The sequence below is a fragment of the Oncorhynchus kisutch genome, unplaced genomic scaffold (genome assembly GCF_002021735.2).
Source record: "Oncorhynchus kisutch isolate 150728-3 unplaced genomic scaffold, Okis_V2 scaffold3917, whole genome shotgun sequence".
Lineage (NCBI taxonomy): Eukaryota > Metazoa > Chordata > Actinopteri > Salmoniformes > Salmonidae > Oncorhynchus > Oncorhynchus kisutch.
Window position 1 is genome coordinate 72601 of NW_022265862.1, and position 27400 is coordinate 100000.

At 45.0% G+C, this 27400-nt stretch overlaps 1 protein-coding gene across 1 annotated transcript in view; it reads right to left on the reverse strand.

The window, feature by feature from the left end:
* Positions 1-27400, reverse strand: part of LOC116372105 (ras-associating and dilute domain-containing protein-like) — a 77240-nt gene that overhangs the window by 1844 nt on the left and 47996 nt on the right. The window contains 6 exon segments of the mRNA XM_031821194.1: positions 7653-7783; positions 13461-13740; positions 15485-15661; positions 15839-16077; positions 17934-18084; positions 21097-21269. Coding sequence (XP_031677054.1) covers positions 7653-7783; positions 13461-13740; positions 15485-15661; positions 15839-16077; positions 17934-18084; positions 21097-21269 — 1151 coding nt within the window.

Genomic DNA, 27400 nt, shown 5'->3' on the forward strand with positions numbered 1-27400 from the left:
TTGTGTCGTCATACACAGCATTTAAAGGTAATTTCCCATTGTGTCGTCATACACAGCATTTAAAGGTAATTTCCCATTGTGTCGTCATACGCAGCATTTACTTTGAATATGGTCTCGCGAACTCCGAACATTACCTTTAAAAAGTGCGTCGCAGACTTTTACATTTGATTTAACCGTCATTTACAGACAACGTGAGATCGGATTGAATCCTGGCCTCAATGTGTATATATACCTCCATGTGTATCTCTTTAAGAAACCTTCTGCACGATCTCTAATGTTAAGAAATGTTGTGAGTGATCTCTAATGTTAAGAAACGTTGTGAGTGATCTCTAATGTTAAGAAACGTTGTGAGTGATCTCTAATGTTAAGAAACATTGTGAACGATCTCTAATGTTAAGAAATGTTGTGAGTGATCTCTAATGTTAAGAAATGTTTTGAGTGATCTCTAATGTTAAGAAATGTTGTGAGTGATTTCTAATATTAAGAAATGTTGTGAGTGATTTCTAATGTTAAGAAATGTTGTGAGTGATCTCTAATGTTATTACCTGGTACTCCCTGTATATAGCCATGTTATTACCTCCCTGTATACAGCCATGTTATTACCTGGTACTCCCTGTATATAACCATGTTATTACCTGGTACTTCCTGTATATAGCCATGTTATTACCTCCCTGTATACAGCCATGTTATTACCTGGTACTCCCTGTATATAGCCATGTTATTACCTGGTACTCCCTGTATATAGCCATGTTATTACCTGGTACTCCCTGTATATAACCATGTTATTACCTCCCTGTATATAACCATGTTATTACCGGGTACTCCCTGTATATAGCCATGTTATTACCTGGTACTCCCTGTATATAACCATGTTATTACCTCCCTGTATATAACCATGTTATTACCTGGTACTCCCTGTATATAGCCATGTTATTACCTGGTACTACCTGTATATAACCATGTTATTACCTCCCTGTATATAGCCATGTTATTACCTGGTACTCCCTGTATATAACCATGTTATTACCTGGTACTCCCTGTATATAACCATGTTATTCCCTGGTACTCCCTGTATATAGCCATGTTATTACCTGGTACTACCTGTATATACCCATGTTATTACCTCCCTGTATATAACCATGTTATTACCTGGTACTCCCTGTATATAGCCATGTTATTACCTGGTACTCCCTGTATATAGCCATGTTATTACCTGGTACTCCCTGTATATAACCATGTTATTACCTGGTACTTCCTGTATATAACCATGTTATTACCTGGTACATCCTGTATAGAGCCATGTTATTACCTGGTACTCCCTGTATACAGCCATGTTATTACCTGGTATCTGTATATAGCCATGTTATTACCTGGTACTCCCTGTATCCATCCATGTTATTACCTGGTACTTCCTGTATATAGCCATGTTATTACCTCCCTGTATATAGCCATGTTATTACCTGGTACTCACTGTATATAGCCATGTTATTATCTGGTACTCCCTGTATATAGCCATGTTATTACCTCCCTGTATATAACCATGTTATTACCTGGTACTCCCTGTATACAGCCATGTTATTACCTGGTACTCCCTGTATCCATCCATGTTATTACCTGGTACTCCCTGTATATAGCCATGTTATTACCTCCCTGTATATAACCATGTTATTACCTGGTACTTCCTGTATATAGCCATGTTATTACCTGGTACTCCCTGTATATAACCATGTTATTACCTGGTACTCCCTGTATATAGCCATGTTATTACCTGGTAGTCCCTGTATATAGCCATGTTATTACCTGGTACTCCCTGTATATAGCCATGTTATTACCTGGTACTCCCTGTATATAGCCATGTTATTACCTGGTGCTTCCTGTATATAGCCATGTTATTACCTCCCTGTATATAGCCATGTCATTACCTGGTACTCCCTGTATATAGCCATGTTATTACCTGGTACTCCCTGTATATAGCCATGTGATACATGTGTTAGTCTACACCTGTTGTTTATAAAGCATGTGTTAGTCTACACCTGTTGTTTATAAAGCATGTGTTAGTCTACACCTGTTGTTTATAAAGCATGTGTTAGTCTACACCTGTTGTTTACATGTGTTAGTCTACACCTGTTGTTTACATGTGTTAGCCTACACCTGTTGTTTACATGTGTTAGTCTACACCTGTTGTTTATAAAGCATGTGTTAGTCTACACCTGTTGTTTACATGTGTTAGTCTACACCTGTTGTTTACATGTGTTAGTCTACACCTGTTGTTTATAAAGCATGTGTTAGTCTACACCTGTTGTTTATACAGCATGTGTTAGTCTACACCTGTTGTTTACATGTGTTAGTCTACACCTGTTGTTTATAAAGCATGTGTTAGTCTACACCTGTTGTTTATAAAGCATGTGTTAGTCTACACCTGTTGTTTATAAAGCATGTGTTAGTCTACACCTGTTGTTTATAAAGCATGTGTTAGTCTACACCTGTTGTTTACATGTGTTAGTCTACACCTGTTGTTTACATGTGTTAGTCAACACCTGTTGTTTACATGTGTTAGTCTACACCTGTTGTTTACATGTGTTAGCCTACACCTGTTGTTTACATGTGTTAGTCTACACCTGTTGTTTATAAAGCATGTGTTAGTCTACACCTGTTGTTTACATGTGTTAGTCTACACCTGTTGTTTATAAAGCATGTGTTAGTCTACACCTGTTGTTTACATGTGTTAGTCTACACCTGTTGTTTACATGTGTTAGTCTACACCTGTTGTTTACATGTGTTAGCCTACACCTGTTGTTTACATGTGTTAGCCTACACCTGTTGTTTACATGTGTTAGTCTACACCTGTTGTTTACATGTGTTAGTCAACACCTGTTGTTTACATGTGTTAGTCTACACCTGTTGTTTACATGTGTTAGCCTACACCTGTTGTTTACATGTGTTAGTCTACACCTGTTGTTTATAAAGCATGTGTTAGTCTACACCTGTTGTTTACATGTTAGTCTACACCTGTTGTTTATAAAGCATGTGTTAGTCTACACCTGTTGTTTACATGTGTTAGTCTACACCTGCTGTTTATAAAGCATGTGTTAGTCTACACCTGTTGTTTACATGTGTTAGTCTACACCTGTTGTTTATAAAGCATGTGTTAGTCTACACCTGTTGTTTATAAAGCATGTGTTAGTCTACACCTGTTGTTTACATGTGTTAGTCTACACCTGTTGTTTATAAAGCATGTGTTAGTCTACACCTGTTGTTTACATGTGTTAGTCTACACCTGTTGTTTATAAAGCATGTGTTAGTCTACACCTGTTGTTTACATGTGTTAGTCTACACCTGTTGTTTATACAGCATGTGTTAGTCTACACCTGTTGTTTACATGTGTTAGTCTACACCTGTTGTTTATAAAGCATGTGTTAGTCTACACCTGTTGTTTATAAAGCATGTGTTAGTCTACACCTGTTGTTTACATGTGTTAGTCTACACCTGTTGTTTACATGTGTTAGTCTACACCTGTTGTTTACATGTGTTAGTCTACACCTGTTGTTTATAAAGCATGTGTTAGTCTACACCTGTTGTCTATAAAGCATGTGTTAGTCTACACCTGTTGTTTATACAGCATGTGTTAGTCTACACCTGTTGTTTACATGTGTTAGTCTACACCTGTTGTTTACATGTGTTAGTCTACACCTGTTGTTTACATGTGTTAGTCTACACCTGTTGTTTACATGTGTTAGTCTACACCTGTTGTTTATAAAGCATGTGTTAGTCTACACCTGTTGTTTATACAGCATGTGTTAGTCTACACCTGTTGTTTATACAGCATGTGTTAGTCTACACCTGTTGTTTACATGTGTTAGTCTACACCTGTTTATACAGCATGTGTTAGTCTACACCTGTTGTTTATAAAGCATGTGTTAGTCTACACCTGTTGTTTATATGTGTTAGTCTACACCTGTTGTTTATAAAGCATGTGTTAGTCTACACCTGTTGTTTATATGTGTTAGTCTACACCTGTTGTTTACATGTGTTAGTCTACACCTGTTGTTTACATGTGTTAGTCTACACCTGTTGTTTACATGTGTTAGTCTACACCTGTTGTTTACATGTGTTAGTCTACACCTGTTGTTTATAAAGCATGTGTTAGTCTACACCTGTTGTTTATAAAGCATGTGTTAGTCTATACCTGTTGTTTACATGTGTTAGTCTACACCTGTTGTTTACATGTGTTAGTCTACACCTGTTGTTTATACAGCATGTGTTAGTCTACACCTGTTGTTTACATGTGTTAGTCTACACCTGTTGTTTATAAAGCATGTGTTAGTCTACACCTGTTGTTTACATGTGTTAGTCTACACCTGTTGTTTACATGTGTTAGTCTACACCTGTTGTTTATAAAGCATGTGTTAGTCTACACCTGTTGTTTACATGTGTTAGTCTACACCTGTTGTTTATAAAGCATGTGTTAGTCTACACCTGTTGTTTACATGTGTTAGTCTACACCTGTTGTTTATAAAGCATGTGTTAGTCTACACCTGTTGTTTACATGTGTTAGTCTACACCTGTTGTTTATAAAGCATGTGTTAGTCTACACCTGTTGTTTACATGTGTTAGTCTACACCTGTTGTCTATAAAGCATGTGTTAGTCTACACCTGTTGTTTACATGTGTTAGTCTACACCTGTTGTTTACATGTGTTAGTCTACACCTGTTGTTTACATGTGTTAGTCTACACCTGTTGTTTACATGTGTTAGTCTACACCTGTTGTTTACATGTGTTAGTCTACACCTGTTGTTTACATGTGTTAGTCTACACCTGTTGTTTATAAAGCATGTGTTAGTCTACACCTGTTGTTTACATGTGTTAGTCTACACCTGTTGTTTACATGTGTTAGTCTACACCTGTTGTTTATAAAGCATGTGTTAGTCTACACCTGTTGTTTATAAAGCATGTGTTAGTCTACACCTGTTGTTTATAAAGCATGTGTTACTCTACACCTGTTGTTTACATGTGTTAGTCTACACCTGTTGTTTATAAAGCATGTGTTAGTCTACACCTGTTGTTTATAAAGCATGTGTTAGTCTACACCTGTTGTTTACATGTGTTAGTCTACACCTGTTGTTTATAAAGCATGTGTTAGTCTACACCTGTTGTTTACATGTGTTAGTCTACACCTGTTGTTTATAAAGCATGTGTTAGTCTACACCTGTTGTCTATAAAGCATGTGTTAGTCTACACCTGTTGTTTACATGTGTTAGTCTACACCTGTTGGTTATAAAGCATGTGTTAGTCTACACCTGTTGTTTATAAAGCATGTGTTAGTCTACACCTGTTGTTTATAAAGCATGTGTTAGTCTACACCTGTTGTTTACATGTGTTAGTCTACACCTGTTGTTTACATGTGTTAGTCTACACCTGTTGTTTACATGTGTTAGTCTACACCTGTTGTTTATAAAGCATGTGTTAGTCTACACCTGTTGTTTATAAAGCATGTGTTAGTCTACACCTGTTGTTTATAAAGCATGTGTTAGTCTACACCTGTTGTTTACATGTGTTAGTCTACACCTGTTGTTTATAAAGCATGTGTTAGTCTACACCTGTTGTTTATAAAGCATGTGTCAGTCTACACCTGTTGTTTACATGTGTTAGTCTACACCTGTTGTTTACATGTGTTAGTCTACACCTGTTGTTTACATGTGTTAGTCTACACCTGTTGTTTATAAAGCATGTGTTAGTCTACACCTGTTGTTTATAAAGCATGTGTTAGTCTACACCTGTTGTTTATAAAGCATGTGTTAGTCTACACCTGTTGTTACATGTGTTAGTCTACACCTGTTGTTTATAAAGCATGTGTTAGTCTACACCTGTTGTTTATAAAGCATGTGTTAGTCTACACCTGTTGTTTACATGTGTTAGTCTACACCTGTTGTTTATAAAGCATGTGTTAGTCTACACCTGTTGTTTATAAAGCATGTGTTAGTCTACACCTGTTGTTTACATGTGTTAGTCTACACCTGTTGTTTACATGTGTTAGTCTACACCTGTTGTTTATAAAGCATGTGTTAGTCTACACCTGTTGTTTACATGTGTTAGTCTACACCTGTTGTTTATACAGCATGTGTTAGTCTACACCTGTTGTTTACATGTGTTAGTCTACACCTGTTGTTTATAAAGCATGTGTTAGTCCACACCTGTTGTTTACATGTGTTAGTCTACACCTGTTGTTTATAAAGCATGTGTTAGTCTACACCTGTTGTTTACATGTTAGTCTACACCTGTTGTTTATAAAGCATGTGTTAGTCTACACCTGTTGTTTACATGTGTTAGTCTACACCTGTTGTTTACATGTGTTAGTCTACACCTGTTGTTTACATGTGTTAGTCTACACCTGTTGTTTATAAAGCATGTGTTAGTCTACACCTGTTGTTTATACAGCATGTGTTAGTCTACACCTGTTGTTTACATGTGTTAGTCTACACCTGTTGTTTACATGTGTTAGTCTACACCTGTTGTTAATAGAGCATGTGTTAGTCTACACCTGTTGTTTACATGTGTTAGTCTACACCTGTTGTTTATAAAGCATGTGTTAGTCTACACCTGTTGTTTACATGTGTTAGTCTACACCTGTTGTTTACATGTGAAGGTCTACACCTGTTGTTTATAAAGCATGTGTTAGTCTACACCTGTTGTTTACATGTGTTAGTCTACACCTGTTGTTTACATGTGTTAGTCTACACCTGTTGTTTACATGTGTTAGTCTACACCTGTTGTTTATAAAGCATGTGTTAGTCTACACCTGTTGTTTATAAAGCATGTGTTAGTCTACACCTGTTGTTTATAAAGCATGTGTTAGTCTACACCTGTTGTTTACATGTGTTAGTCTACACCTGTTGTTTATACAGCATGTGTTAGTCTACACCTGTTGTTTACATGTGTTAGTCTACACCTGTTGTTTACATGTGTTAGTCTACACCTGTTGTTTATAAAGCATGTGTTAGTCTACACCTGTTGTCTATAAAGCATGTGTTAGTCTACACCTGTTGTCTATAAAGCATGTGTTAGTCTACACCTGTTGTTTACATGTGTTAGTCTACACCTGTTGTTTATAAAGCATGTGTTAGTCTACACCTGTTGTTTATAAAGCATGTGTTAGTCTACACCTGTTGTTTATAAAGCATGTGTTAGTCTACACCTGTTGTTTACATGTGTTAGTCTACACCTGTTGTTTATAAAGCATGTGTTAGTCTACACCTGTTGTTTACATGTGTTAGTCTACACCTGTTGTTTATAAAGCATGTGTTAGTCTACACCTGTTGTTTATAAAGCATGTGTTAGTCTACACCTGTTGTTTACATGTGTTAGTCTACACCTGTTGTTTACATGTGTTAGTCTACACCTGTTGTTTACATGTGTTAGTCTACACCTGTTGTTTATAAAGCATGTGTTAGTCTACACCTGTTGTTTACATGTGTTAGTCTACACCTGTTGTTTATAAAGCATGTGTTAGTCTACACCTGTTGTTTACATGTGTTAGTCTACACCTGTTGTTTATAAAGCATGTGTTAGTCTATACCTGTTGTTTATAAAGCATGTGTTAGTCTACACCTGTTGTTAACATGTGGAAAAATCCCATTTGATTTGCTTTTACTCACCAGTCCGTCTATGAGTCCCATGCCCAGTCCGTATGGTCCCTTGTTCAGCTCCACTACAAACACCAGACAACACTCATCATCAGGTAGCAGGGCCTCGGGAGGCACAGGGAAGGGGAACTCACATAAACTACCTGTAGAGAGGACACACACTACAGCTAGACACACACTACAGGTAGACACACACTACAGCTAGACACACACACACTACAGCTATATACACACACTACAGCTAGACACACACACACTACAGCTATATACACACACTACAGCTAGACACACACACACTACAGCTATATACACACACTACAGCTAGACACACACACACTACAGCTATATACACACACTACAGCTAGACACACACACACTACAGCTATATACACACACTACAGCTAGACACACACACACTACAGCTATATACACACACTACAGCTAGACACACACTACAGCTATATACACACACTACAGCTAGACACACACTACAGCTATATACACACACTACAGCTAGACACACACTACAGCTATATACACACACTACAGCTAGACACACACTACAGCTATATACACACACTACAGCTATATACACACACACTACAGCTATATACACACACTACAGCTATATACACACACTACAGCTAGACACACACTACAGCTATATACACACACTACAGCTAGACACACACACACTACAGCTATATACACACACTACAGCTAGACACACACACACTACAGCTATATACACACACTACAGCTAGACACACACACACTACAGCTATATACACACACTACAGCTATACACACACTACAGCTATATACACACACTACAGCTAGACACACACACTACAGCTATACACACACTACAGCTATACACATAACACAAAACAACTAACACACAGCTACAAGGTAGTCCCACACACACAGAACAACTAACACACAGCTACAAGGTAGTCCCACACACACAGAACAACTAACACACAGCTACAAGGTAGTCCCACACACACAGAACAACTAACACACAGCTACAAGGTAGTCCCACACACACAGAACAACTAACACACAGCTACAAGGTAGTCCCACACACACAGAACAACTAACACACAGCTACAAGGTAGTCCCACACACACAGAACAACTAACACACAGCTACAAGGTAGTCCCACACACACAGAACAACTAACACACAGCTACAAGGTAGTCCCACACACACAGAACAACTAACACACAGCTACAAGGTAGTCCCACACACACAGAACAACTAACACACAGCTACAAGGTAGTCCCACACACACAGAACAACTAACACACAGCTACAAGGTAGTCCCACACACACAGAACAACTAACACACACAGTGAACGACTAAACAACTAAACAGACAGCTTAGACTACGGGGCGGCAGGTAGCCTGGCGGTTAAGAGCGTTGGCCCGGTAACCGAAAGGTCGCTGGTTCTAAATCCCTGACCAGGTGCAAAATCTCTAGCACGGCACTTAACCCTGGTTGCTCCTGTAAAGTTCCTCTGGATTAGTGTCTGCTACATTACATTACAACACTGTCAAAAAGACATGTAGTACTGAATACTGGTCACCAGGGGGAGACATGCAGTACTGAACACTGGTCACCAGGGGGAGACATGTAGTACTGAACACTGGCCACCAGGGGGAGACATGCAGTACTGAACACTGGTCACCATGCAGTACTGAACACTGGTCACCAGGGGGAGACATGCAGTACTAAACACTGGCCACCAGGGGGAGACATGCAGTACTGAACACTGGTCACCAGGGGGAGACATGCAGTACTGAACACTGGTCACCAGGGGGAGACATGTAGTACTGAACACTGGTCACCAGGGGGAGACATGCAGTACTGAACACTGGTCACCAGGGGGAGACATGCAGTACTGAACACTGGTCACCAGAGGGAGACATGCAGTACTGAACACTGGTCACCAGGGGGAGACATGTAGTACTGAACACTGGTCACCAGGGGGAGACATGCAGTACTGAACACTGGCCACCAGGGGGAGACATGCAGAGTTTATCAGGGAACAACAGCAGTACTGAACACTGGCCACCAGGGGGAGACATGCAGAGTTTATCAGGGAACAACAGCAGTCCTCTCAGTTACATTGCCAGTCAGATCTCATGTTACGGTGTATTTCAAGAGAAGGGAAATATTATCGGCACCCCTGATTAGTATAATACAAAGATAGGGGAAATATTATCGGCACCCCTGATTAGTATAATACAAAGATAGGGGAAGTATTATCGGCACCCCTGATTAGTATAATGAAAGATAGGGGAAATATTATCGGCACCCCTGATGAGTATAATGAAAGATAGGGGAAGTATTATCGGCACCCCTGATGAGGATTAGTATAATGAAAGATAGGGGAAGTATTATCGGCACCCCTGATGAGGATTAGTATAATATAAAGATAGGGGAAGTATTATGGGCAACCCTGATTAGTATAATGAAAGATAGGGGAAATATTATCGGCACCCCTGATGAGGATTAGTATAATGAAAGATAGGGGAAATATTATCGGCACCCCTGATTAGTATAATGAAAGATAGGGGAAGTATTATCGGCACCCCTGATGAGGATTAGTATAGTGAAAGATAGGGGAAATATTATCGGCACCCCTGATGAGGATTAGTATAATATAAACACTATTTTGCTCCAAATAATGGGACCATTAGATTGTTTTATAATTACAGAAAGAGATTTTGTTTAACAACGAATTAAAATGTAAAAAAATCCATACAAACTATTGGCACCCCTGTTTTCAATATTCTGGCACCCTCTGCTTGCCAGGATAATGACACTGCCTTTTTCTAAAGTGTTTTATGAGATTGGAGAACACTGGGATCTTAGACCATTCCTCCATACTGACTCCTACCAGATGTTTGATGAGTTCTAGAACACACTGGGAGGGATCTTAGACCGTTCCTCCATACAGACTCCTACCAGATGTTTGATGAGTTCTAGAACACACTGGGAGGGATCTTAGACCATTCCTCCATACAGAATCCTACCAGATGTTTGATGAGTTCTAGAACACACTGGGAGGGATCTTAGACCATTCCTCCATACAGAATCCTACCAGATGTTTGATGAGTTCTAGAACACACTGGGAGGGATCTTAGACCATTCCTCCATACAGAATCCTACCAGATGTTTGATGAGTTCTAGAACACACTGGGAGGGATCTTAGACCATTCCTCCATACAGAATCCTACCAGATGTTTGATGAGTTCTAGAACACACTGGGAGGGATCTTAGACCATTCCTCCATACAGAATCCACCCAGATCCTTGATATCTGTCGGTCTGCACTTATCGACTATCCTCTTCAATTCAAACCACGGGTTCTCAATGGGGTTCAAGTCAGGAGACTTTGTGGTCCTTTGTAGCTAAGTTGGTAATTCATGGTGCTTGTAACGCCCGGGGTAGTGGGTTCGATACCCAGGACCACCCATAAGTAAAATGTATGCACGCATAACTATGCCGCTTTGGATAAATGGCATATTAATACAGGACAAACAATGTAAATGTAAAATGTTCCCATGTTTCATGAAATATAAGATCCCATTAATGTTCCATACGCACAAAAAACTGCTTATTTCTCTAAAATTTTGTGCACAAATTTGTTTACATCCCTGTTAGTGAGCATCTCTCGTTTGTCAAGAGAGTCCATCCACCTGACAGGTGTGGCATATCAAGAAGCTGATTAAACAGCATGATCATTACACAGGTGTACCTTGTGCTGGGGACAATAAAAGGCCACTCTAAAATTTTGTCACACAATTCTACAGATGTCTCAAGTTTTGAGGGAGCGTGCAATTGGCATGCTGACTGCAGGAATATCCACCAGATCTGTTGTTCATTTCTCTACGATAAGCTGCCTCCAGCGTAGTTTTAGAGAATTTGGCAGTAAGTCCAACCGTCCTCACAACCGCAGACCACGTGTAACCAGTCCGGCCCAGGACCTCCACATCCGGCTTCTGTACCTGCAGTATCGTCTTAAACCAGCCACCCAGACAGCTGATGAAACTGAGGAGTAGTTTTGTCTGTAATAAAGTCTCTTTCTGTTTGGCTAGGCCTGGCTCCTCAGTGGGTGGGCCCTCCCAGGCCCACCCAAAGCTGCACCCCTGTCATGTGAAATACATAGATTAGTGCCTAATTAATTAATAAAAATTGCCTGCTTTCCTTCTATGAACTGTGACTCAGTAAAATCGTTGAAATTGTTGCTTGTTGCGTTTATATTTTTGTGCAGATATTTTAAAAAATATATATATATACTGAGATCACAAAACATTAAGGACACCTGCTATTTCCATGACATAGACAGGTGAAAGCTATGAGGGGGAGTGTGGCTAATGTTCGGTCTACTCCGTTTATACATTAAACAAAAATATTTAATCACTTTAACAAGGGTGCCAATAATGGGACGGCAGGGTAGCCTACTGGTTAGAGTGTAGGGACGGCAGGGTAGCCTAGTGGTTAGAGTGTAGGGACGGCAGGGTAGCCTAGTGGTTAGAGCGTAGGGACGGCAGGGTAGCCTAGTGGTTAGAGTTTAGGGACGGCAGGGTAGCCTAGTGGTTAGAGCGTAGGGACGGCAGGGTAGCCTAGTGGTTAGAGCGTAGGGACGGCAGGGTAGCCTAGTGGTTAGAGCGTAGGGACGGCAGGGTAGGCTAGTGGTTAGAGCGTAGGGACGGCAAGGTAGCCTAGTGGTTAGAACGTAGGGACGGCAGGGTAGCCTAGTGGATAGAGAGGAGGGGGGTCAGGGTAGCCTAGTGGTTAGAGTGTAGGGACGGTAGGGTAGCCTAGTGGTTAGAGCGTAGGGACGGCAGGTTAGCCTAGTGGTTAGAGTTTAGGGACGGCAGGGTAGCCTAGTGGTTAGAGCGTAGGGACGGCAGGGTAGCCTAGTGGTTAGAGCGTAGGGACGGCAGGGTAGCCTAGTGGTTAGAGCGTAGGGACGGCAGGGTAGCCTAGTGGTTAGAGCGTAGGGATGGCAGGGTAGGCTAGTGGTTAGAGCGTAGGGACGGCAGGGTAGCCTAGTGGTTAGAACGTAGGGACGGCAGGGTAGCCTAGTGGATAGAGAGGAGGGGGGTCAGGGTAGCCTAGTGGTTAGAGTGTAGGGACGGCAGGGTAGCCTAGTGGTTAGAGCGTAGGGACGGCAGGGTAGCCTAGTGGTTAGAGTGTAGGGATGGCAGGGTAGCCTAGTGGTTAGAGTGTAGGAACGGCAGGGTAGCCTAGTGGTTAGAGTGTAGGGACGGCAGGGTAGCCTAGTGGTTAGAGTGTAGGGACGGCAGGGTAGCCTAGTGGTTAGAGTGTAGGGACGGCAGGGTAGCCTAGTGGTTAGAGCGTTGGACTAGTAACCGGAAGGTTGCAAGTTCAAACCCCCCGAGCTGACAAGGTACAAATCTGTCGTTCTGCCCCTGAACAGGCAGTTAACCCATTATTGGACTAGTAACCAATCATTCTGGACCTGCCTATGTGTCTTTACCCGTCTTGGATAATTCTCTATTGCATTGTGTATATTACCCATATATAAACAGGAGTCTTTACCCTCTAGTCCGTTGTGTATATCACCCGTATATAAACAGGAGTCTTTACCCTCTAGTCCGTTGTGTATATCACCCATATATAAACAGGAGTCTTTACCCTCTAGTCCGTTGTGTATATTACCCATATATAAACAGGAGTCTTTACCCTCTAGTCCGTTGTGTATATCACCCATATATAAACAGGAGTCTTTACCCTCTAGTCCGTTGTGTATATTACCCATATATAAACAGGAGTCTTTACCCTCTAGTCCGTTGCTTTTCTTCCTGTCCGTTGAAGGTCTGCTATTACTGCAGCCGTTGACCTGGGGGGCGTGTCCATCCAGGTCAGCCCCACCCCCCTCGGGGTTCCGGGGCGTGTTGGGCGAAGTCAGGAGGCACGAAGGGTCATGGTTTGTCGGCCGGAGTTGGGGGGCGGTGCCATTTCTCCTCACACTGTTGTGACATTGGCCTGGGGTTCTGTCCCTCACCCACTCCTCCACCCCTCCTGACCGGGGACTGTTGTGGGACGGAGGGAACTCCCTCTGGAGGGGGGGGGGGTAAAACAACACAGTTAGAACACTGTTAAAGGCAGGACTGTGTGTGTGTTGCCTGCAGTGGGCCTCTCTCAGTAACACCAGAGAATTATCCATCCAGCCTTCCTGATTCACTACTTACTGGTCCTAAAGCCTTAATCTGATTACCATGGCTGTCATGTCTGGGACTTGGTACCTCCAGGGTAGATGTCATGTCTGGGACTTGGCTCCTCCAGGGTAGATGTCATGTCTGGGACTTGGCTCCTCCAGGGTAGATGTCATGTCTGGGACTTGGTACCTCCAGGGTAGATGTCATGTCTGGGACTTGGCTCCTCCAGGGTAGATGTCATGTCTGGGACTTGGCTCCTCCAGGGTAGATGTCATGTCTGGGACTTTGCTCCTCCAGGGTAGATGTCATGTCTGGGACTTGTGTCTGGGACTTGGCTCCTCCTCCAGGGTAGATGTCATGTCTGGGACTTGGCTCCTCCTCCAGGGTAGATGTCATGTCTGGGACTTGGCTCCTCCTCCAGGGTAGATGTCATGTCTGGGACTTGGTACCTCCAGGGTAGATGTCATGTCTGGGACTTTGCTCCTCCAGGGTAGATGTCATGTCTGGGACTTGGTACCTCCAGGGTAGATGTTATGTCTGGGACTTGGCTCCTCCAGGGTAGATGTCATGTCTGGGACTTGGTACCTCCAGGGTAGATGTTATGTCTGGGACTTGGTACCTCCAGGGTAGATGTCATGTCTGGGACTTTGCTCCTCCAGGGTAGATGTCATGTCTGGGACTTGGTACCTCCAGGGTAGATGTCATGTCTGGGACTTGGAACCTCTTGGGTAGATGTCATGTCTGGGACTTGGAACCTCTTGGGTAGATGTCATGTCTGGGACTTGGCTCCTCCAGGGTAGAGGTCATGTTTGGGACTTGGTACCTCCAGGGTAGATGTCATGTCTGGGACTTGTGTCTGGGACTTGGCTCCTCCAGGGTAGATGTCATGTCTGAGACTTGTGTCTGGGACTTGGCTCCTCCAGGGTAGATGTCATGTCTGGGACTTGGTACCTCCAGGGTAGATGTCATGTCTTGGACTTGGCTCCTCCAGGGTAGATGTCATGTCTGGGACTTGGTACCTCCAGGGTAGATGTCATGTCTGGGACTTGGTCCCTCCAGGGTAGATGTCATGTCTGGGACTTGGTCCCTCCAGGGTAGATGTCATGTCTGGGACTTGGTCCCTCCAGGGTAGATGTTATGTCTGGGACTTGGCTCCTCCTCCAGGGTAGATGTCATGTCTGGGACTTGGTCCCTCCAGGGTAGATGTCATGTCTGGGACTTGGTCCCTCCAGGGTAGATGTTATGTCTGGGACTTGGCTCCTCCTCCAGGGTAGATGTCATGTCTGGGACTTGGTCCCTCCAGGGTAGATGTCATGTCTGGGACTTGGTCCCTCCAGGGTAGATGTCATGTCTGGGACTTGGCTCCTCCAGGGTAGATGTGTGTGTGTGTGTGTGTGAGAGAGAGGATGCCTTAGAGGGCTTTGGTATTTCATGAAACAGATTACTGGTAACTGCTAAAGAACCACAGCTGCTGAGGCACATGGCCCAGATTACTGCAAGGAGTGTGTGTGAGTGTGTGTGTGAGTGTGTGTGTGTGAGTGTGAGTGTGAGTGTGAGTGTGTGTGAGTGTGTGTGTGAGTGTGTGTGTGTGTGTGTGTGTGTGAGTGTGAGTGTGTGTGTGTGTGTGTCCATCACGTGACCTACCTGTGCTTCCTGCCAGTCTGCGGGTGTGGTACTCGTCCCGGTGCTCGTGCTCGTTCCAGTCCCGTTAACCGCGGTGGGATTGTGAGTGTGTGTGTTGTTGACAGCGGGGTGTGTGTGTGTGTTGTTGACAGCGGGGTGTGTGTGAGTGTGTGTGTTGTTGACAGTGGGGTGTGTGTGAGTGTGTGTGTTGTTGACAGCGGGGTGTGTGTGAGTGTGTGTGGTGTTGACAGCGGGGTGTGTGTGAGTGTTGTTGACAGCGGGGTGTGTGTGTGTGTTGTTGACAGCGGGGTGTGTGTGAGTGTGTGTGGTGTTGACAGTGGGGTGTGTGTGAGTGTGTGTGTTGTTGACAGTGGGGTGTGTGTGAGTGTGTGTGTTGTTGACAGTGGGGTGTGTGTGAGTGTGTGTGCTGTTGACAGTGGGGTGTGTGTGAGTGTGTGTGTGAGTGTGTGTGCGTAGCCCCCAGAGGAAGTGTCTCACATAGAGCAGTTGCCTATAGATGCTGTCCTCTAGACAGTCACTGTCCAGGTCCACACTGAACCCCCCACTGGGGAGGACGATGGGGGGGTGGTTCTCGAAACTCTCCAAAAGGTCCACTGGGGGAGGGGCACAGACACACACAGAGCAGGGGTTAGAATACACACAGACACAGACAGACCAGGGGTTAGAATACACACAGACCAGGGGTTAGAATACACACAGACACAGACAGACCAGGGGTTAGAATACACACAGACACAGACAGACCAGGGGTTAGAATACACACAGACACAGACAGACCAGGGGTTAGAATACACACAGACCAGGGGCTAGAATACACACAGACACAGACAGACCAGGGGTTAGAATAAACACAGACACAGACAGACCAGGGGTTAGAATACACACAGACCAGGGGTTAGAATACACACAGACACAGACAGACCAGGGGTTAGAATACACACAGACACAGACAGACCAGGGGTTAGAATACACACAGACACAGACAGACCAGGGGTTAGAATCCACACAGACACAGACAGACCAGGGGTTAGAATACACACAGACACAGACAGACCAGGGGTTAGAATACACACAGACCAGGGGTTAGAATACACACAGACACAGACAGACCAGGGGTTAGAATACACACAGACACAGACAGACCAGGGGTTAGAATACACACAGACCAGGGGTCAGAATACACACAGACACAGACAGAGCAGGGGTTAGAATACACGTAGACCAGGGGTTAGAATACACACAGACCAGGGGTTAGAATACACACAGACACACACAGACCAGGGGTTAGAATACACACAGACACCCACAGAGCAGGGGTTAGAATACACACAGACACACACAGAGCAGGGGTTAGAATACACACAGACCAGGGGTTAGAATACACACAGACACACACAGAGCAGGGGTTAGAATACACACAGACCAGGGGTTAGAATACACACAGACACAGACAGACCAGGGGTTAGAATACACACAGACACACACAGAGCAGGGGTTAGAATACACACAGACACACACAGAGCAGGGGTTAGAATACACACAGACCAGGGGTTAGAATACTCACAGACACAGACAGACCAGGGGTTGGAATACACACAGACACAGACAGACCAGGGGTTAGAATACACACAGACACAACAGACCAGGGGTTAGTATCCACACAGACACAACAGACCAGGGGTTAGAATCCACACAGACACAACAGACCAGGGGTTAGAATCCACACAGACACAACAGACCAGGGGTTAGAATCCACACAGACACAGCAGACCAGGGGTTAGAATCCACACAGACACAACAGGTCAGGGGTTAGAATCCACACAGACACAACAGGGGTTAGAATCCACACAGACACAGCAGACCAGGGGTTAGAATCCACACAGACACAACAGACCAGGGGTTAGAATCCAAACAGACACAACAGACCAGGGGTTAGAACCCACACAGACACAACAGACCAGGGGTTAGAATCCACACAGACACAACAGGGGTTAGAATCCACACAGACACAACAGGGGTTAGAATCCACACAGACACAGCAGACCAGGGGTTAGAATCCACACAGACACAACAGACCAGGGGTTAGAATCCAAACAGACACAACAGACCAGGGGTTAGAATCCACACAGACACAACAGACCAGGGGTTAGAATCCACACAGACACAACAGACCAGGGGTTAGAATCCACACAGACACAGCAGACCAGGGGTTAGAATCCACACAGACACAACAGACCAGGGGTTAGAATCCACACAGACACAACAGACCAGGGGTTAGAATCCACACAGGCACAGCAGACCAGGGGTTAGAATCCACACAGACACAGCAGATCAGGGGTTAGAATCCACACAGACACAGCAGATCAGGGGTTAGAATCCACACAGACACAGCAGACCAGGGGTTAGAATCCACACAGACATGTTAACCCCCCCCCCCCCCAGCAGGTACCTGTCCTGTATATGTATGCCTCATCCTCACTGCTGGGCTGCCAGATTGGAACAGGCCCCATCTCAGCTGTCAACTGGTACTGAGTCAACAGGCCATGCAGCTGAACCGGCTTCAGACTGGGGTGGTCTGCACACAGCACCTTCCAACTCATCTAGAAATATATACATAAATATATCAGAATATATAGACTGGCATCAGACTGGTGTTGTCTGCACACAGCCCCTTCCAACTCATCTAGAAATATATACATAAATATATCAGAATATATAGACTAGCATCAGACTGGGGTGGTCTCCCCAGTGGGTGGGTCTGGCTCCCCAGTGGGTGGGCCTGGCTCCCCAGTGGCTGGGTCTGGCTCCCCAGTAGGTGGGTCTGGCTCTCCAGTGGGTGGGCCTGGCTCCCCAGTGGGTGGGTCTGGCTCCCCAGTGGGTGGGTCTGGCTCCCCAGTAGCTGGGCCTGGCTCCCTAGTGGGTGGGTCTGGCTCCCCAGTGGGTGGGCCTGGCTCCCCAGTGGCTGGGTCTGGCTCCCCAGTGGCTGGGCCTGGCTCCCCAGTGGCTGGGTCTGGCTCCCCAGTGGGTGGGTCTGGCTCCCCAGAGGGGGGGGCTGGCTCCCCAGTGGCCAGACCTGGCTCCCCAATGGGTGGGTCTGGCTCCCCAGTAGGTGGGTCTGGCTCCCCAGTGGGTGGGCCTGGCTCCCCCACCCGTGGCTACACTCCTGCCCAGTCTTGTGAAATCCATAGATTAGGGCCTAATACATTTATTTCAATTGATTGATTTCCTTCTATGAACTGTAACTCAGTAAAACCTTTGAAATTGTTGAATGTTGCATTAATATTTGTGTTCAATGTATAAAGACATACAGTATATAAATAAATATATCTGAAAATATAGACACTGGGGTGGTCCACACACAGCCACTTCCAAGTCACATAGAGAGATAAATATATCAGAATATATATATAGATGAATATATCAGAATATATAGAGAGATAAATATATCAGAATATATATATAGATAAATATATCAGAATATATAGAGAGATAAATATATCAGAATATATAGAGAGATAAATATATAGAGAGATAAATATATCAGAATATATATAGAGAGATAAATATATCAGAATATATAGAGAGATAAATATATCAGAATATATAGAGAGATAAATATATAGAGATAAATATATCAGAATATATATAGAGAGATAAATATATCAGAATATATAGAGAGATAAATATATCAGAATATATAGAGAGATAAATATATAGAGATAAATATATCAGAAAATATAGAGATAAATATATCACAATACATAGAGATACATATATCAGAATATATAGAGATAAATATATCAGAATATATATAGAGATAAATATATCAGAATATATAGAGAGATAAATATATAGAGAGATAAATATATCAGAATATATATAGAGAGATAAATATATCAGAATATTTAGAGAGATAAATATATCAGAATATATAGAGATAAATATATAGAGATAAATATATCAGAATATTTAGAGAGATAAATATATCAGAATATATAGAGAGATAAATATATAGAGAGATAAATATATCAGAATATATAGAGAGATAAATATATAGAGAGATAAATATATCAGAATATATAGAGAGAAATATATAGAGAGATAAATATATCAGAATATATAGAGATAAATATTTGTGACCAATCACAGTAAGGTACTTCATTGTTACCTAGAAATGATTTTATTGATATAAAAATGGCTGCATTGGACCTTTAAGGTGAGAAAAGGTTAGAGGTCAGAGGTCAGGTGTGTGATGTTACCTGTGTTAGCTGCTGAGGGGTCTGGCCAGGATGCTGACAGGGTTAGAGGTCAGAGGTCAGGTGTGTGATGTTACCTGTGTTAGCTGCTGAGGAGGTGTGGCCAGGATGCTGACAGGGTTAGAGGTCAGAGGTCAGGTGTGTGATGTTACCTGTGTTAGCTGCTGAGGGGGTGTGGCCAGGATGCTGACAGGGTCAGAGGTCAGGTGTGTGATGTTACCTGTGTTAGCTGCTGAGGGGGTGTGGCCAGGATGCTGACAGGGTTAGAGGTCAGGTGTGTGATGGGGGGGTGCGTCACCTGCGTCACCTGAGTGGGTTGATTCACTGATGTGGTCATCCTGTCTGGGTTGGCGCCCCCCCTTGGGTTGTGCCATGGCGGAGATCTTTGTGGGCTATACTCGGCCCTGTCTCAGGATGGTAAGTTGGTGGTTGAAGATATCCCTCTAGTGGTGTGGGGGCTGTGCTTTGGCAAAGTGGGTGGGGTTATATCCTTCCTGTTTGGCCCTGTCCGGGGGTGTCCTCGGATGGGTCCACAGTGTCTCCTGACCCCTCCTGTCTCAGCCTCCAGTATTTATGCTGCAGTAGTTTATGTGTCGGGGGGCTAGGGTCAGTTTGTTATATCTGGAGTACTTCTCCTGTCCTATTCGGTGTCCTGTGTGAATCTAAGTGTGCGTTCTCTAATTCTCTCCTCTCTCTCGGAGGACCTGAGCCCTAGGACCATGCCCCAGGATTACCTGACATGATGACTCCTTGCTGTCCCCAGTCCACCTGGCTGTGCTACTGCTCCAGTTTCAACTGTTCTGCCTTCTTATTATTCGAACATGCTGATCATTTATGAACATTTTAACATCTTGGCCATGTTCTGTTATAATCTCCACCCGGCACAGCCAGAAGAGGACTGGCCACCCCACATATGCTCTCTCTAATTCTCTCTTTTTTCTCTCTCTCGGAGGACCTGAGCCCTAGGACCATGCCCCAGGACTACCTGACATGATGACTCCTTGCTGTCCCCAGTCCACCTGACTGTGCTGCTGCTCCAGTTTCAACTGTTCTGCCTTATTATTATTCGACCATGCTGGTCATTTATGAACATTTGAACATCTTGGCCATGTTCTGTTATAATCTCCACCCGGCACAGCCAGAAGAGGACTGGCCACCCCACATAGCCTGGTTCCTCTCTAGGTTTCTTCCTAGGTTTTGGCCTTTCTAGGGAGTTTTTCCTAGCCACCGTGCTTCTACACCTGCATTGCTTGCTGTTTGGGGTTTTAGGCTGGGTTTCTGTACAGCACTTTGAGATATCAGCTGATGTACGAAGGGCTATATAAATAAATTTGATTTGATTTGATTTGATGTTACCTGTGTTAGTTGCTGAGGAGGTGTGGCCAGGATGCTGACAGCGCTGTTGAACTTGTTGAAGAACTTGTCTGCCAGGTAACTAAGCCCCGCCTTCCTAGTCCACTCTAGAACCATCCTGACACAGGCCTGTACCTGGAGAACCTTAGAGCGCTGGAACCAGCCCCGCGACGGACCTACACACACACAGACAAATAAAGCACCTGTCTGATTAGTCTGTTGTTGAGCACATTCCACACCTGTCTGATTAGTCTGTTGTAGAACACATTCCACACCTGTCTGATTAGTCTGTTGTAGAACACATTCCACACCTGTCTGATTAGTCTGTTGTAGAACACATTCCACACCTGTCTGATTAGTCTGTTGTAGAACACATTCCACACCTGTCTGATTAGTCTGTTGTAGAACACATTCCACACCTGTCTGATTAGTCTGTTGTAGAACACATTCCAATTCCTAGGGCAGGGCTCGGAATGAATCTCTCTCTCTCTCTCTCTCTCTCTCTCTCTCTCTCTCTCTCTCTCTCTCTCTCTCTCTCTCTCTCTCTCTCTCTCTCTCTCTCTCTCTCTCTCTCTCTCTCTCTCTCTCCCTCCCTCCCTCCCTCCCTCCCTCCCTCCCTCCCTCCTAACCTGGACCACCTATGGAGAGGTGCCTTTTGTTCAGTAAATTGTAGGTATTAAATGAGGTGAAAGGAGACTGGAGTCATTAGTGCCACTTTAAGAGGTAGCTAATCCCCGTCCAACCCTCCTCCTCCTCCTTCACCCCCTCCTACCCCACCCCAGGGTACAGCTCCATCCCCCCTCCGCCCCAGCCAATGGGCACCCCCCCATCACCCCCTCCCCCCTAATAGGCTTATAGTCTGGGAATATGACAATCTGTCCTCGCTGCTCTGAGAGACATGACTGAACTCCTCAGATACTACAAACACAACACAGAACCTGGACCGTAGTCCTCAGACAAAAACAACACAGAACCTGGACCGTAGTCCTCAGACAAACACAACACAGAACCTGGACCGTAGTCCTCAGACAAACACAACACAGAACCTGGACCGTAGTCCTCAGACAAACACAACACAGAACCTGGACCGTAGTCCTCAGACAAACACAACACAGAACCTGGACCGTAGTCCCCAGACAAAGACAACACAGAACCTGGACCGTAGTCCTCAGACAAACACAACACAGAACCTGGACCGTAGTCCTCAGACAAACACAACACAGAACCTGGACCGTAGTCCTCAGACAAACACAACACAGAACCTGGACCGTAGTCCTCAGACAAACACAACACAGAACCTGGACCGTAGTCCTCAGACAAACACAACACAGAACCTGGACCGTAGTCCTCAGACAAACACAACACAGAACCTGGACCGTAGTCCTCAGACAAACACAACACAGAACCTGGACCGTAGTCCTCAGACAAACACAACACAGAACCTGGACCGTAGTCCTCAGACAAACACAACACAGAACCTGGACCGTAGTCCCCAGACAAACACAACACAGAACCTGGACCGTAGTCCTCAGACAAACACAACACAGAACCTGGACCGTAGTACTCAGACAAACACAACACAGAACCTGGACCGTAGTCCTCAGACAAACACAACACAGAACCTGGACCGTAGTCCCCAGACAAACACAACACAGAACCTGGACCGTAGTCCCCAGACAAACACAACACAGAACCTGGACCGTAGTCCTCAGACAAACACAACACAGAACCTGGACCGTAGTCCTCAGACAAACACAACACAGAACCTGGACCGTAGTCCTCAGACAAACACAACACAGAACCTGGACCGTAGTCCTCAGACAAACACAACACAGAACCTGGACCGTAGTCCTCAGACAAACACAACACAGAACCTGGACCGTAGTCCTCAGACAAACACAACACAGAACCTGGACCGTAGTCCTCAGACAAACACAACACAGAACCTGGACCGTAGTCCTCAGCAGAAATGGTCTTCTGATATAATCTGTTTACAGGTCACAGTTTGTCACAGCAAACACTAACACACAATACCACTCAGCTCTCTCTCTCTGCCTCTCTCTGCCTCTCCCTGCCTCTCCCTGCATCTCCCTGCCTCTCTCTGCCTCTCCCTGCCTCTCCCTGCCTCGCTCTGCCTCTCCCTGCCTCTCTCTGCCTCTCCCTGCCTCTCTCTGCCTCTCCCTGCCTCTCTCTGTCTCTCTCTGCCTCTCCCTGCCTCTCCCTGCCTCTCCCTGTCTCTCTCTGCCTCTCCCTGCCTCTCTCTGCCTCTCCCTGCCTCGCTCTGCCTCTCTCTGCCTCTCCCTGCCTCTCTCTGCCTCTCTCTGCCTCTCCCTGCCTCTCTCTGCCTCTCCCTGCCTCTCTCTGTCTCTCTCTGCCTCTCCCTGCCTCTCTCTGCCTCTCCCTGCATCTCCCTGCCTCTCTCTGCCTCTCTCTGCCTCTCCCTGCCTCTCTCTGTCTCTCTCTGCCTCTCCCTGCCTCGCTCTGCCTCTCCCTGCCTCTCTCTGTCTCTCTCTGCCTCTCCCTGCCTCTCTCTGCCTCTCCCTGCCTCTCTCTGCCTCTCCCTGGCCTCTCCCTGCCTCGCTCTGCCTCTCCCTGCCTCTCTCTGTCTCTCTCTGCCTCTCCCTGCCTCTCTCTGCCTCTCCCTGCCTCGCTCTGCCTCCCTCTGCATCTCCTGCTTCTCTCTGCCTCTCCCTGCCTCTCTCTGTCTCTCTCTGCCTCTCCCTGCCTCTCTCTGCCTCTCCCTGCCTCGCTCTGCCTCTCCCTGCCTCTCTCTGTCTCTCTCTGCCTCTCCCTGCCTCTCTCTGCCTCTCCCTGCCTCACTCTGTCTCTCTCTGCCTCTCCCTGCCTCTCTCTGTCTCTCTCTGCCTCTCCCTGCCTCTCTCTGTCTCTCTCTGCCTCTCCCTGCCTCTCCCTGCCTCGCTCTGCCTCTCTCTCTCTCTGCTTCTCTCTGCCTCGCTCTGCCTCGCTCTGTCTCTCTCTGCCTCACTCTTCCTCGCTCTTCCTCTCTGCCTCTCTCTGCCCTGGTTGCTATGGCATCTGACATTGGCTCTACCTGCTGTTACCATGGATACCATCGCCAGAGAAACATCAATGAACAGAGAGAGAAACAGATACACTACATGGCCAGCAGTATGTGGACTAACTACACTATATATGTGTACACCCCTTCAAGTGTATACAGGTGTATAACATAGAACACACAGCCATGCAATCTCCATAGACAAACATAGGCAGCAGAATGGATTAATTTCTGCCCTGCTAGAGCTTCCCCATAGTGACCATACAGTCTATATATACATGAATACATCTAGTGCTTTCAAACACAGAGAGAGAGACAGAGAGAGAGAAAGGGGGGGAGAGAGAAAGGGGGGAGAGAGAAAGGGGGGAGAGAGAAAGGGGGGAGAGAGAAAGGGGGGAGAGAGAAAGAGAGAGAAACAGAGAGAGAAAGGGGGGGTGAGAGAGAGAAAGATGTGGGGAGAGAGAGGGAGAAAGGGGGATAGAGAAAGAAAGAGAGAGAGAGAGAGAGAGAGAGAGAGAGAGAGAGAGAGAGAGAAAGGGGGGGAGAGAGAGAAGGGGGGGGGGAGAGAAACAGAGAGAGAAAGGGGGGGTGAGAGAGAGAAAGAGAGAGAGATGGGGGGAGAAAGAGGGAGAAAGGGGGATAGAGAAAGAGAGAGAGAGAGAGAGAGAGAGAGAGAGAGAGAGAGAGAGAGAAAGGGGGGGAGAGAGAGAAAGATCTCTGTTAGGAAGGTCATCAGCTCTCACCCTACATTGCTTTTAGCTCCCCCATCTTACCCTCCATCCCAGACATCTCTCATCCTCCCCCCATCCCCCATAATAAAGACCATCAGAGGATAAGAGAAGAGGGGAGGTGGGAAGGGGAGTGGGAGGTTGTCAAGGACTTTTTGCTTTCCTCTCCTCCGTCAAAATGCTGACACACACACACACACCCACCCACACACACACACACACACACACATACACACACACACACAACACACACACACACACACACACACAACACACACACACACACACACACACACACACACACACACACAACACACACACACACACACACACACACACACACACACACACACACACACACACACCCACACACACCCACACACACCATTCCTCATCTAGGGATTTACCCTGAGGCAGACTAATGGAAGTGTGCCTCTCTGTCTGTGTGTTTCTTTCTGTGTGTGTGTGTTTCTCTGTGTGTTTCTCTCTGTCTGTGTTTCTCTGTGTGTGTCTCTATGTGTGTTTCTCTGTGTGTTTCTCTCTGTCTGTGTTTCTCTGTGTGTTTCTCTCTGTCTGTCTGTGTGTGTCTCTATGTGTGTGTTTCTCTGTGTGTGTCTGTGTGTGTGTGTTTCTCTCTGTCTGTCTGTGTGTGTCTCTATGTGTGTGTTTCTCTCTGTGTGTTTCTCTCTGTGTGTGTCTCTGTGTGTGTGTTTCTCTGTGTGTTTCTCTCTGTCTTTCTCTCTGTGTGTTTCTCTCTGTCTGTCTGTGTGTGTCTCTATGTGTGTGTTTCTCTCTGTGTGCTGTTGTGTGTTCTCTCTGTGTGTTGTTGTGTGTCTCTATGTGTGTGTTTCTCTCTGTGTGCTGTTGTGTGTTTCTCTCTGTGTGTGATTGTGTGTTTCTCTCTGTGTGTTGTTGTGTAGTGGTTCCCCAACTCTTTTTTTCAACCTCAATGGGATAAAAAACTAAAAACTAAAACGGCCCTATGATTTAGTTTTCAGTGGTAACGGCCTCCATCTCATCTGATCCATGCTGCAAACCATCTGACGTTTAGCTTAAACAGGGTTTATTTGGACTCATTTCCATGGTTCCTTATTCATGACGATTCATTTGTTCTCTGTTTCGAAGGTTGAAATCTGAATGTTTTTTCCACCTCGATGTCACGTCACAAATACTTTGACAAATGATGTTGAAACGACATTGATTCAACCCTCGTTGAATAGTTTCCTCAAGCTACTAGCTCAACTGGTCTAGTACTTAAGAGAATGATCATTCATTACCAGACTGAGGTCTAGTACTTAGAGAATGATCATTCATTACCAGACTGAGGTCTAGAGAATGATCATTCATTACCAGACTGAGGTCTAGAGAATGATCATTAATTACCAGACTGAGGTTTAGAGAATGATCATTCATTACCAGACTGAGGTCTAGAGAATGATCATTCATTACCAGACTGAGGTCTAGAGAATGATCATTCATTACCAGACTGAGGTTTAGAGAATGATCATTCATTACCAGACTGAGGTCTAGAGAATGATCATTCATTACCAGACTGAGGTCTAGAGAATGATCATTCATTACCAGACTGAGGTTTAGAGAATGATCATTAATTACCAGACTGAGGTTTAGAGAATGATCATTCTTACCAGACTGAGGTCTAGAGAATGATCATTCATTACCAGACTGAGGTCTAGAGAATGATCATTCATTACCAGACTGAGGTCTAGTACTTAGAGAATGATCATTCATTACCAGACTGAGGTCTAGAGAATGATCATTCATTACCAGACTGAGGTTTAGAGAATGATCATTCATTACCAGACTGATGTTTAGAGAATGATCATTAATTACCAGACTGAGGTTTAGAGAATGATCATTCTTACCAGACTGAGGTCTAGAGAATGATCATTCATTACCAGACTGAGGTTTAGTACTTAGAGAATGATCTTTGGGGGGCCGCACCGCCCTCCATGTGCTCGCCAGAGGTAGCCTGACTGCCATTAGGTACCGAGATGAGATCCTCAGACCCCTTGTAAGACCATATGCCTCCTAATGCAAGTCAATGCTAGACCTCATGTGGCTGGAGTGTGTCAGCAGTTCCTGCAAGAGGAAGGCATTGATGCTATGGACTGGCCCGCCCGTTCCCCAGACCTGAATCCAATTGAGCACATCTGGGACATCATGTCTCGCTCGGATGCTTTAGTCCAGGTCTGGGAGGAGATCCCTCAGGAGACCATCCGCCACCTCACCAGGAGCATGCCCAGGCATTGTAGGGAGGTCATACAGGCACGTGGAGGCCACACACTACTGAGCCTCATTTTGACTTGTTTTAAGGACATTACATCAAAGTTGGATCAGCCTGTAGCGTGGTTTTCAACTTTAATTTTGAGTGTGACTCCAAATGCAGACCTCCAGGGGTTGATAAACTTGATTTCCATTGATAATTTTTGTGTAATTTTGTTGTCAGCACATTCAACTATGTAAAGAAAAAAGTATTTAGGGCTCAGTCCTCGTCCTCTAGTCCCAGTTCTAGGTCCTCCTCTCCTCTCTCAGAGCTCGG